The 11,946-nt window shown below is 36.8% G+C and overlaps 1 protein-coding gene across 5 annotated transcripts in view; it reads left to right on the forward strand.

Moving 5' to 3' along the window:
* Positions 1–11,946, forward strand: part of PHF20 (PHD finger protein 20) — a 105,607-nt gene that overhangs the window by 13,234 nt on the left and 80,427 nt on the right. For 4 of the 5 annotated variants that reach the window (XM_006921766.3, XM_025039990.1, XM_025039991.1 and 1 more), the window contains one exon: positions 2,663–2,777. The exons of the other annotated variant lie outside the window; for it this stretch is intronic. In XM_006921766.3, the coding sequence (XP_006921828.1) occupies positions 2,695–2,777 (83 nt within the window). In that variant the 5' untranslated portion in view covers positions 2,663–2,694. The remainder of the gene's footprint in view (positions 1–2,662; positions 2,778–11,946) is intronic. 5 annotated transcript variants of the gene reach the window in all.

Here is an 11,946-nt window from a genome sequence, read left to right on the forward strand (position 1 = left end):
GAAATTTGAATGTAAAAGAGCAATTTGAAGTCCTGCCAAGGTCTTTAAAATGGAATCCTATATAAATAGAGTGCATCAGATTTTTTCCTAGTTTTTCTCAATGTCCTTATTGAACATATTCCCTTTTCCCCTTATTCTGGAAGCTGGAGATTTTTGGAAGAAAAGCTAAGGCCCTGAAGAATGGATAAGTTTAAAGCTATAGAATGTTAGACTTCTTGTATCTTGAGAGAAATTTGTGTTTAAAACTAAATATGAGTAGTAAAAATGTACTTCTTAAGTAATTCTTTTTTTTTTTAAATTCCTGCTTCTGTCTTGAACTCTTTTTTTCCTTAGCAGGTGTTGTCAAAATAAATTGAGACTTTCAGATGATTTCCTGGTGTCCTTCTTCTTGCCCTTTGTTAGAGTTTGTTCATCTCTTCTCAGTATTTATGTTTGTATTCCTGGGTGGACTGGAGTTGGATTTTTTATTCCCAGAACAATGTTTTACTGATAGTACTCACTAATGGTTTGCTGAATGAATTAATGTGAAATAAAAAAAAACCCCAAACCTACCATTCCAGGGATGGTAGATTGGGGATGGGACATGAAAGCCAGATTAGTCTTTAGTCTTGTTCTGTGTAATACCAGCGAATGATACTTAAAACAAGTGGGTCAGAGTTAAAAATGAAACAGGTTTTAGTTCGTGATAAGGAAAACTTTCTGACAGTTCAGCCTCAAAAGGAATTGGTTGTCTTGAGCCACTGGGAATAATTTGCTCATCTTCATTCATTCACTGCCTTGCTCCCACACTCCTGTATTTTAATGGAAAGTCTCCTGGGGTACCCCAGGGGGAAGTTGTGCAGTGAAAGTATTAATTCGGAAATCAAGCAGATCTGGGCTTTTGTTCTGGGGCCTGACATTTAGCACCTGAACCTTAGCCAAATTACGTTAAGCCTAATTTCCTCACTTGTGATAGTACAATTATTAATAGTTACTAATTATATAGTCCTTACTTTGTACTAGCCCTGTGCTCCTTAACGGGATTATCTTATTTAATCCTCTCACACCCACTGCCTGCAGATAGGTACTATTATTATCACCATCCTCATTTTCTGGTAGCTTAGTGAGTGTTCAGTGCCACTCTGCTTTTCTTCTTCTTTGGGACCACTTTTTTTTATAATCTGGGAGGCCAACTATTAATATTACTTGATGTGCATGAGGTCAGAGATAAAAAGACAATTCAATATGGTATTTTGGGCATGCCAGAATGAAGACTTTTCTACTGATTGGATTTACTTTTACCAGATTTGATATCTTATTTTTCTGTAGAGTTAAGTAAAGCCAGTCATACCTCTGACTTCCTCCCCTAGGGCTCATGTGAAAACCCCTACTTTAACATAGCTTTTCAGTTTATTGGGTTTCAGCTTCTTTAATTACAACTGTCAACTATTCCTGCCTTAGTTTGATTTGCTTTGTGCATTCCCCGATATCAGCCCCTTGGAATGGGTTGTTTAATGACTAGCTCGTCCTTCACATTACATATTATTTTTGTTATGGAAAATTTCTGTTGTGAAAAACTTTATAGATTTAGGAAACTGTTTAAGAGGAAAAGAACAATCATCTATAACCTGTTTTTTTCTTCTATTTTTTTTTAAAGTGCACGTGAGTTTTAATGTGAGCTCAAAGTGGTGTAATTTTGTATCCTGTCTTTTCATGTAATATATTGTAAACAGATTCTTCCTAAGATGTGATGGTATTACACATAAGATATGATGACCCACTTCTGTGTTTTCCACATTCATCCACTGCCAAGATTGTGTTCCTGGTATGAGGCAGATGTTGCCCTGGCAGTGTTCTGGCATTGCTTGGGCATTAGAGTCTGTTAAGATCCAAAGTTTAGTGGGAGAGAATTTAGTGAGGGGTAGCCTGCTGTATGGAGGTGGCCTGCTCCAGTGCCTTGAGAACTCAAGAGTGGCTCCATCTCCATCAAAACTACCAGTAGCTCCTAAAGATAGAATTTACTCATATAGAAAATGACCAACAGTCCTAGTACCGAAAGGCTCAATAAAGAATTATTTAGGAAAGAATAGAATTTACGAATGGATATGGGAAGTAGGAAATATAAATAGATCAAAGAAAGTATAACTACATCTTTTTTGTCCAGTCTTCTAAAAATTGGGCCAGAAATCAGTGTCTCAGCTTTTGTTTGCTTCCTTTGTAGCACTTAACATTCATAGCAATTACGGCTTGCAGTTATTTATCTGTTTACTGGCTACATTTTGTCTTCCCCCAATGGATTGGAGGCTTCATGAGGGCAGGAACTGTGTCTCTTGGTCTTGACTGTTTTCTTAAATAATCTCTCTGTAGGTATTTGTTGACTGCATCAGCAAATGATTAAATTTAATCCTGAGAACAATTGTTCTTGGATTTCTGTGGGGGGTGCCCCTCAGAGGTGAGTCCTTTCTCATAGTTCCAAGGAGTACAGGATGCTGCATAATAGTGGAGGAACCAGTGGAGGGCACACCTGTGTTAGGATGAGGGCAGGAGTGGAAAGGGCACAGACAGAGTTTCCTGGAGCTTTGTGTTTTGAATAATGCCTGTTTGTCTTTTATGTGTAGTGAATGATGCTACACTCTGGGCAGACTTTGCCTAAGTTTCATAAATATTTAATTGGCTTTTTCAGGAGAATAAAGGCAGCCCCGTTGATGACTGAAAATGACAAAGCATCCACCTAACAGACGAGGAATCAGCTTTGAAGTGGGAGCCCAGTTGGAAGCCCGGGACCGATTAAAAAACTGGTACTTTTACATTTTTCTGTTAATTAAATCCCTTCAGTAAAGGACTTTTGCCAGCACTGGTAAAGAGGGGTAGCCTGGGCTTTTCTTTAGTGTTTTCCTTCTCCCTGACTCTTGGAAGGCGGAAGTTTCTGGCCGTGGGAATGTCCTTTCTCTTTGGTGCAAGGGTCTCTTTGTCAAGGGGACCATTCTGTGACCCCTTGTTCATAGTCATTTTCCCTTCTGCCTTTTCATCTGAAGGAGTTATGAGAAAAGGAAGTGCGAGTGGCTACAGGGAAGGGAAGAGTTAATAGTGGCAGCTCTTGTGCTCTTGGCTGCCTGTCTGGAAGAAGAGAGGAGTGAAAGATAGGGATAGAAGAGTGAAGAAGAGAAGTTGGATCAGAACATTTCACGGGTTGCTGGAAAACCCCTCCTGTTTTCTGGGTGTGTTGTGTGGTTGAAATTTAGTCATATTGTAGGGGTGATTAAATTCAGAAGCTAAGGGATTGTAGACTTTGTCATTGACTTGTGACCTCACTGGTAATTAGCCGTTTTGAACATCAGCTTTATCTATAAATACGGGTAATAGTAATTTCGATCTCAGACTTTTTTTCTGAGAATCAAATTATAGATAATGTGGAGAAAGGCCCTAGAAACTGTAAAATGATGGTGGTTGTTGAGGACATTCTAGAATTTGGTTATTTGTTAATGCTCAAGGTGAAAGTGGGGGTTTCAGAATTCAAACCTTTCTAAGTTTTCGTAAGAACAGTATTGCTCTTTAGTGGGGCGGTTATCTCAAAATAGGCTGACCCGTTCTCGCAGTGTAAGAAGAGAAGACAGGAGGAGAAGCAAGAAAATGGCTGGGACAGAAAATGTCTCTGTTGCCTTTTGGGGCTGGGAGATTTGATAGAAAAATTAGAGACACTTTGAACACCTAGTTGTTTTTAGGTCGTTTGTATTATCTATAATTATTATTTTTTGGTTTCCCTCAGTACTTTTAAAGGCAGCTTTAATAAAGGGAAAATTCTTTTTAAATTTGGAAAAAAATTAAAATATAAAAAGAGTAAAAAGTACAGCTCATGATAAACTTTGTTCTTATCACTCAGAATTAATATTAACATTTTTGTTTTATTTATATTTTTAAAAATAAAGGACATAAAACATTTCTGATATAGTGGAAGTACCTTTTATACCCTTCCCAAATCAGTTCTTCTCTTGCATCCCTTAGAGGCAACAAACATCCTGAATTTAGTTATCTCCTTTCTGTCCATGTTTTTACATTTTTACCATATATGTGTATCTATAAATAATTTCTTTTGGGTATTTCTAAAAAATTCATATGAGTGATATATTGTTTCTTTTCTGTACCTCATGTTTTTATGATTTACCTAGATTGATATATAAGATATTCATCCTAACTTCAGTACAAAGTCCACCATATGACTGTACCATATTTTGTTTATCCAGTCTCCTACTGATGGACATTTAGATTTTAATTTTGACTTATGCATGGTGTGAGTGTGAATATCTCTGTAAATGTTTCTTTGTGCATATGTGCCAAGAATGTTTCTTGGACAGTGGCTTTCAGATGTTTTTGGCCACAACCTATATAGTAAGAAATATATTTTAAGTTCAGTATGGCATCTGCCCATATATACATATAAGTTTAACTGAAGCAAAAATCTTATGGAACAGTTTTTAACCTTATTACATGCATTACATTCTAATATTTTTCTTCTATGTCGTGGGTATGTTTCTTTAACATACAAAAATGCTGGTCAAGAAGAATTAATTTGATTTTACAGTCAACTAATGGCCGAATTGCAGTTTGATAAGCCCTGCTCCAGTGAATTTGTTGAATACTAGTATATGCATTTTCAGTTTTACTGGAAACTGCCAAGTCGATTTCCAAAATGCTTCTGCTAAATTATATTCCCACCAGTAAAACATCCTGTTTTTCCACATCCTTACCAACCTTTGCCTTCGACAGACTCTGGTTTTGGCAATCTTTATTGTTGGTTGTGAAACTTTCACAATTAGTGTAGTAACTGATCAGACAAGGATTATCAATGGATGCTAAAATCATTACCTAAATGATGTGGGGGGTAGCAGGATATTGACACATACCAAAGTGTTCCCAAAAATTACTTAATACTTTCACAGGGAAAAATATACCTTTAAAATGGTGAGTGATGATGGTCTTTACCTTATCCAGGTGATATAAGAAATAGTGAGATGACCTAGCTTTGTGTTCCTGGATGTGATGCAGTGTGAAACACAGCGTTACCTTTGAAACATTATGCAAAAAAAAAAAAAAAAAGTTTAATCAAAATGTAGACCTAACTTCAGTTTATAGGAAATATAAGAGAATATATGAAACAAGTGAAACTCACCATGAGAAAACAATATAACCTACCAGAATGTGGAATGTTTTACAGAACAACTGTTCAGAACTCTTAAAAATAAAAAATGCCATGAAGAGTGAAAGAGTAGGGAGGAGAAAATTTTCATGGAATAAAAGCAACTAAAGAGACATAAAAACAAAAATGTAATGTTCAAACTTTTGGTTGAATGTCAATATTGGAAAAAGATATTCTGTTTTATTAGCTGATGTTCATCTGTGAGAAGAGTTTTTTCCTTTTTAAGGATCACTAAGGACTCAGATTATTCAATGTGGTGTTGTAGTCAATTACATTCATTATTCTCTTTGGTGCTAAAATTATCCCAAATTTGGCCAGTGGGAGGTCCTTTAAATCAGCTTCTTTGTTTTTTTGACACGCTCATATTAGTTCTTGAGCATTTTCTTGTTTTCTGGCACTACTAGAAGTCCCAGATTTATCTTGCATATGTTCTACTGCAGACCCTGGAGTCCTCCATTTCTTCAAAGAGGCCTGGATCTTTTTAGTTGCAAGTGGCATATAGAAATTAGGCTCTGGGCACTGGGTGTGTTTATTGCTTTGAGAATCTTTTCTTTTAAGCCTTTTTCAGTGAATGAACTAATAAATTACTTGAAAAATTGTGAGTTCATTTTGATATTTAAAACTTGAATGTTTTTAAAAACATTTTGATATTACAAAACTTAAATGTTTTGTAATTTATATTTTTATTTTTGCCTTTTATATTGAAAATCTTTGTTCCTAATCACACTATTAACTTGTTTCACTTTCCATTGTTCAAAGTTACAGTATCAATATTACTGCTAACAAATCTGCTGAGTGAAGTTTAAGATTTTCTTGACATTGAAAAAAATATACATGTGTCTAAGGATAAATTATAACTAATTTGTATATTTAATTTATGTTATAAATTAAATAAGAGTCCAAATTAAATAATGATAAATTCCTTTTTAATACTCTTGCAGTATAATTTTATTTCTACATTTAAAATTATTTTCTAATATACATACAGTAAATTTCCCCCTTTTTTGGTGTGCGTACCTATGAGTTTTAACACATACATAGATTCTTGTAAGCATCACCAATAGCAATATACAGAGCCCTTCAAAGAATTCTCTCATGCTACACCTTTGCCAGTCTATAATTTATTTGATTTCATCATTTTGTGTATTTGTTTATCTGTCTTCCCCACTAGAATACAATCCTAGTGAGGGCTAGTGTGTTAGATTGGATTCTCCAAGAAGCAATGCAATTGATTTATTTTGAAACCACCTGTAGGTGGAAATGGGGAGTGAGGTGAAGAGGCTGAGAGAGCTATCAGACTACCTTGCAAGTCTGACCCCTGTGGAGAGAAAAGGAATGCAGTAAGTATCCCACTACAGTGCAGTTCTCTGAAAGTTTTAGCGAAGGAGATGAAGAGTCCCTCAAGCCACAGTTGTTGTCAAAAGAGTCTTGTCTCCTAGAAGAGCTTTGTCTTAGTATCCCTACTTACTTAGTCATTGGCTGGGAGTAGTGTTGAGATGGCACAGAGGTGGTGATGGGTTTAAAGCTGCTGCAGCTGCGGTCAGTTACTAGCCACTCATAAGGATGTGGTAGGTGTATTTTCAAGGTAGCTGCAAGTGGGCTATTTTGTTTACTGATATATCTCTAGTGCCTTAAAATTGCACATGGCATATAATAAGTACTCAGAAAGAATATTTGTGGACCGAGTTCCAAGTGATTGTAGGAAAACATTTTCTAGGTGGTTTTGATTACTTACATCTTAAGCCTGAGGGGAAAAAATATTTTTTAATATTGCAGATTCAATAACAGTTATGTAAAGGAATGACTATGTCAGGTTCTCCCATATGCAGTTCTCCATTAAATCTTCTCAACAAGCTATCAGGTTGTTTACTTTTAGATAAATGGGAGAAGAAACTGAGGCTCACATAAATGAAAGTTCTTTGTCTCAAATTTTGTAGCTGGTAGGTGGTAGAGCTGGGATTTGCACTTCTGTTGATCTGACTCCAAAGGCTGCCATGCCTCCCAATTAAGTGATTCCTTTCCCTGGTGATATTTTTCTGGGTGCTCTTCCATATTTTCTTGATTTGCTGCCAGTTGCAAAAATAAACAAACAAACAAAAACAAAACCCAAAGGCATGGAAAGGGTTAAAATATCTTTCAAAACCCAAATGGCAGTAGAAGTGTATGGACACAAATGTGACCCAGATTGTGCAAGTGAGTTTATAATAGGTCTGTATTTTTTATTTATTTTGTCTGTGTTGCTTGAAGAGAAGCCTAGTTTTTTTCCTCAGTAACAGGATACAGAACACCTAATATATTCCTGTTTAACTACAGTAGCAATCACAGTTAACATTTATCAGAGATATGCTGTGTCAGGACAAATCTAATTGCTTTAATTGCGTTACTTGGGCAATCTCATTTAATCCCCATAGCAAGTCCATTTGGACCTGAAGCTCAGAGGTAAGGTGACTTGCCCAAGGCACAGATTAATCACTGATGAATCTAAAACTTGGTTCTGTTTGATGACAGTGTTCTGTGTACTTTACCAGAATTTATTTGTGAATCATTCAAGCCAGTTTTTCTTCAAGAGTCCCAAAGAAATCATGCAATTAGGATTTTAATTTTTTTAGAGAGGGGAGTTTGTAAAATACAGATTTGGATTTTCTGTGGCAATCGTTAGTTCTCTAAGTATCTCACTAAATAGACTGGAATAGTGGTAAGAAGCCATGTTCTAATTTTGGACCTACCACTTTGGGGTGAATTTTCCACAAAGCCTTTTCTTACTCCTTAGACAAACCTACCTTCTTTACCTCCAGAGTAGTGTAGATGAACTGACTGTGTAACATGGGAGGAGAGGCTGGAGTTTCCTAGTAATACTTGGTGGATAGAATGGAAGCTGCTTGTTCTGCCGCCTTAGCCTTCTTCCTGTCATCTGTCAGGAGAGCACCATCTGCCCTGAACAGTAGGCCTGGCCTTTCCTGTTCTTGCTCTGAACAAAGTGAAAAAAAGCTCCTTCTGTTTGTTACTTTCCTGACTCTTTGGCACGTTTTCACTACTTTGTTTCTATTTAAGTTGATCATGGTCTCCTTACATTTCTTTTACAGAGGCTTTTAAAATCTGAGTTTCATAATGTCCTTGGCATCTTTTCTATTTTTTTTTATTAGGATCATTTACATTGATGAAGTCTGAGTTCTTGGTTCATACTTCTTCACTTCTTGTATCATCATTTTTTTTTCCATTAATTTTTCATTTCTAAGCTTTCTACATTCATGTGTTGAGCTGAGTGTCTTCTGTGATCAGGTGTTAATGCTAGACACTGTGGAATGAAGAATAATTATATAGGTCTCTTAAAAAATTTAGAGGCCAGTGGGACATTTGGCTTTGGCTTTTAGCATTGCCAGCCAAGGATTGTTAATCATATATTCTTATGCTTATGTCTTTGCCAATAGCTCACATTTACTGAATGATTTACTCTGTGCCAGGCACAAGTCTAAAGGCTTTATATGTTATACCCCATTTAATCCTCACAACACTATGAGATTGTTATGCCCATTTTATTCACTAGCAAACAGAGGCACAGAACAGTTAAGTTGTCCAAAGTAGCACAGCTAGTAAGTGGTGGGTTTGAGATTTGAATTTGGATAGCCTAGCTTCCGATCATGACAAGGTATGATGGCTTTGATCCCCATGCTGTGTTCTGTACCTAGGAAGGAGAGTAAAGTCCGTGAAATTAATTATATCATGAGATGATATTTACACATGTACAAACTCCTCAGGGAGAACAATTAATTTTACGTGTGGGAGTTTCAGAAGGCATCACAAAGATGACTTGATGCCAAGTCATTCATTCAGTGCTAGATGCTGGAGATAGAGTAGTGATTAGGACGGACATAGTCCTCGATCTTTAGGAGCCGACATTCCAATGGATGTAGATAGGCCATAAACAGATCAATAACTGTAAGGTTAGATGTTGATATATGCTCAGAAAACGAGTAAGTCTTGGTAAGTAGATAGGGAGTGACACTGTATGTGTATGAGGAGTGCTTTTTTATATAGAGTGCTTAGGGAAGGTCTGTCTGGCAAGGAGACATTTGAGTAGAGATTTGAAGCGAGGGAGTGATCCAGGTGAATATCCATGGGAAGAGGGTTCCAGGCAGAGGCAGCCAAGGCACAGAATGCTGGACATGTTCAAGCCACAGAAGATAGGTAAAGAGTGAGGGGCCAGAGGTGAGAAAGGAGTCCATAAATGTCAGCAGGAGGTTTAGACTTTATTCTAAATGTAATAGGAAGTCATTGAAAGATTTTAAACAGGGAAGTGACATTATCTGATTTCAGGTATTAAAAGTGGCTGTGGTTATTGTGTGTAGAATATACTGTAGGCAGGCACAGGCAGAAAAAGAAAGAATCACAAGGAATCTTTTGTAGTAGTCTGGATTAAAGGTTGCTTGAACTAAAAAGCAGCGGTGGAGATGATGAGAAGTGATCAGTCAGGGTATTTTTTGAAGGTGCAGCTGACAGATTACTGATGATGTTATGAGAGACAGAGAAGAGTCAAGGATGACTCCAGGGGTTTTTGATCTAAGAACTAATAAAATAAAAATGTAAGGTTTATTTGTTACAATTAATGAACCAAATATTGGTATTTTATTATTAACTAAAAGTTTATACTTTATTCATATTTCCTTAGCTTTCCCCTAATGTCCTTTTATTTGTTCCAAGGTTCCATCCAGGATGCAGCATTACATTTAGTAGTCATGGCTGTCTCCTTAGGCTGCTTTTGGCTGTGCCAGTTTCTAGATTTTTCTTGTTTTTGGTGGTCTTTTATTTATTTCAATATGGACTCAGATATTTATTGTAGACTTTGAATACTACTTTATTTATTTATTTTTTGCTCCTGTTTCATTGGGAGCTTGCTTTTTCAGTTGGCTCTTGTATCCTTTTGACATACTCTAATCATTGTGTATGTGTAACACTTCCTTATTTCTGGCATTACAAAATATTCCAGGCTCATCTTGTATATTTCCTGCCTCAGTCCTAGAATCAACCATTTGTCTAAGGAGCCCTGGTTCCTTTATTTTTAAATTTGTTTTTAAATTATAGTTGACATACAATGTTATATTAATTTCAGGCATATAACATAGTGATTAGACATTTATATGCCTTACGAAGTGATTGCCATGGTAAGTCTAATAACCATTTGTCACCATATATAGTTATTACATTATTGTTGACTATATTCTCTATGCTGTATATTTATATCCCGTGACTTATTCTATAACTGGCAGTTTGCACTTCTTAGTCACCTTCACCTTTTCACCCTCCTCACCCTCTCTGGTTCCTTTTATTGGAAAATGATATTAGACCCTAGGATCTGGGAGCTAGGTGTGCTCTTTGCTACTGAGGGATAGTTGTTTCTAGGCTCTGGATTGATTATTTATTTATTTGGAAAAGATAACATCTGTATTGTTTTCTTCCCATTACAGTAGTAATATGTACTTATTTTAAAAAACAACTAAGGGAGGTGAACACACAGTATAATTATATATATGCCTTACTGTTAAAACGTACAGCTGAAACTTATTGGATTTAAAAGAAAAAATTGAAAACAACAGCAACAGAACAGTCAAGTGTCACAAAACTCAACAGGCCAGAACCTTTGGAGCCCACTTTGAGCCTTATTAGCTCCTCTCTTCCACCCAATCATATAGTCAATCAGCTAATCCTGTCAGATCTACCTGCAGAATCTATCTTGACTCCAACACTGGCTGTCACCCCCACCTTACCTCCCTGGCCCAAGTCCCCGTCATGGATTTTCTGGACCCTGGAAATAGCCACCTAACTGGTCACCTGCATCCTTCTGGACTGTGCCTCTTCCTTAGGCTCTTTTATACTTAGCAGCCACTGTTAGTCCCTGGTTTTTTTTAAAAAACTTTTTTGCTATTTTCATGGCAGTTTACAGTTTTAAGGCATTGAATTAAGAAAGCAAAGATGTACTCTTCATTAAATTTTATTTTTGAAAAATCTTATTGAGGTATAATTTATATAAATCAGAGTGCAGAAATCTTACGTAGCTTGATGAACTTTTTTATATGTATACACCTGAGTAACCACCACCCAAATCAGGATATAGACATTTTGGGCACCTCAGAAGACCAATTTTTCTATACCCCGTCACACAGCTCCCTCCATTTCCAAGAGAACCACTGTTTGTGGTCATGCAGTTAAAGTGAGACCCATTAGCATGTTGAATGTATTTACCAGCCATAATCAGCTGCCTGGATGCAGAAGTGGAGAATACAATTTGATTTACATAGGATTGGTGTTTACCCAAGAAGGTATGATAGAGAGAGAGAGGGGTCAGGGAATTGACGGTCTATGCAAGGAAGTAAGATAAAAGTATAAAATTTCCAGGGTGAGAGTGGGAGTGAGAGCAGAGAGAAGGAACAATGTCAGCAAAAGTATTTAGGGCTCTAAAGACGTGTGTTCCTAAAATCTGGAGAGGGGATGGATTAAGAGTAGTGGGAGATTGGGCTGAAAGTGGAGACTTTAAGCAGGAGAGATACGTGGTCAGATCCCTCTTAGGAACAGAAAAGTTGTATTATTCAGTCACCAAATATTTACTGACTGTCTCTGTATCAGGCCCTTTGCTGATACTGATAGAGGGGTATAGAGGTCGCCTTATGTAATGACAGTTGTTGCTGATGAGAAATGATCAGGTTAGAGAGGGGAGATGAATTCAAGATATTTCCTGAGTTAGAAGTGTCAGATGTTGATGAATGGAAGTGGTGAAGGAG

Source organism: Pteropus alecto, unplaced genomic scaffold (genome assembly GCF_000325575.1).
Source record: "Pteropus alecto unplaced genomic scaffold, ASM32557v1 scaffold45, whole genome shotgun sequence".
Classification (NCBI taxonomy): Eukaryota; Metazoa; Chordata; class Mammalia; order Chiroptera; family Pteropodidae; genus Pteropus; species Pteropus alecto.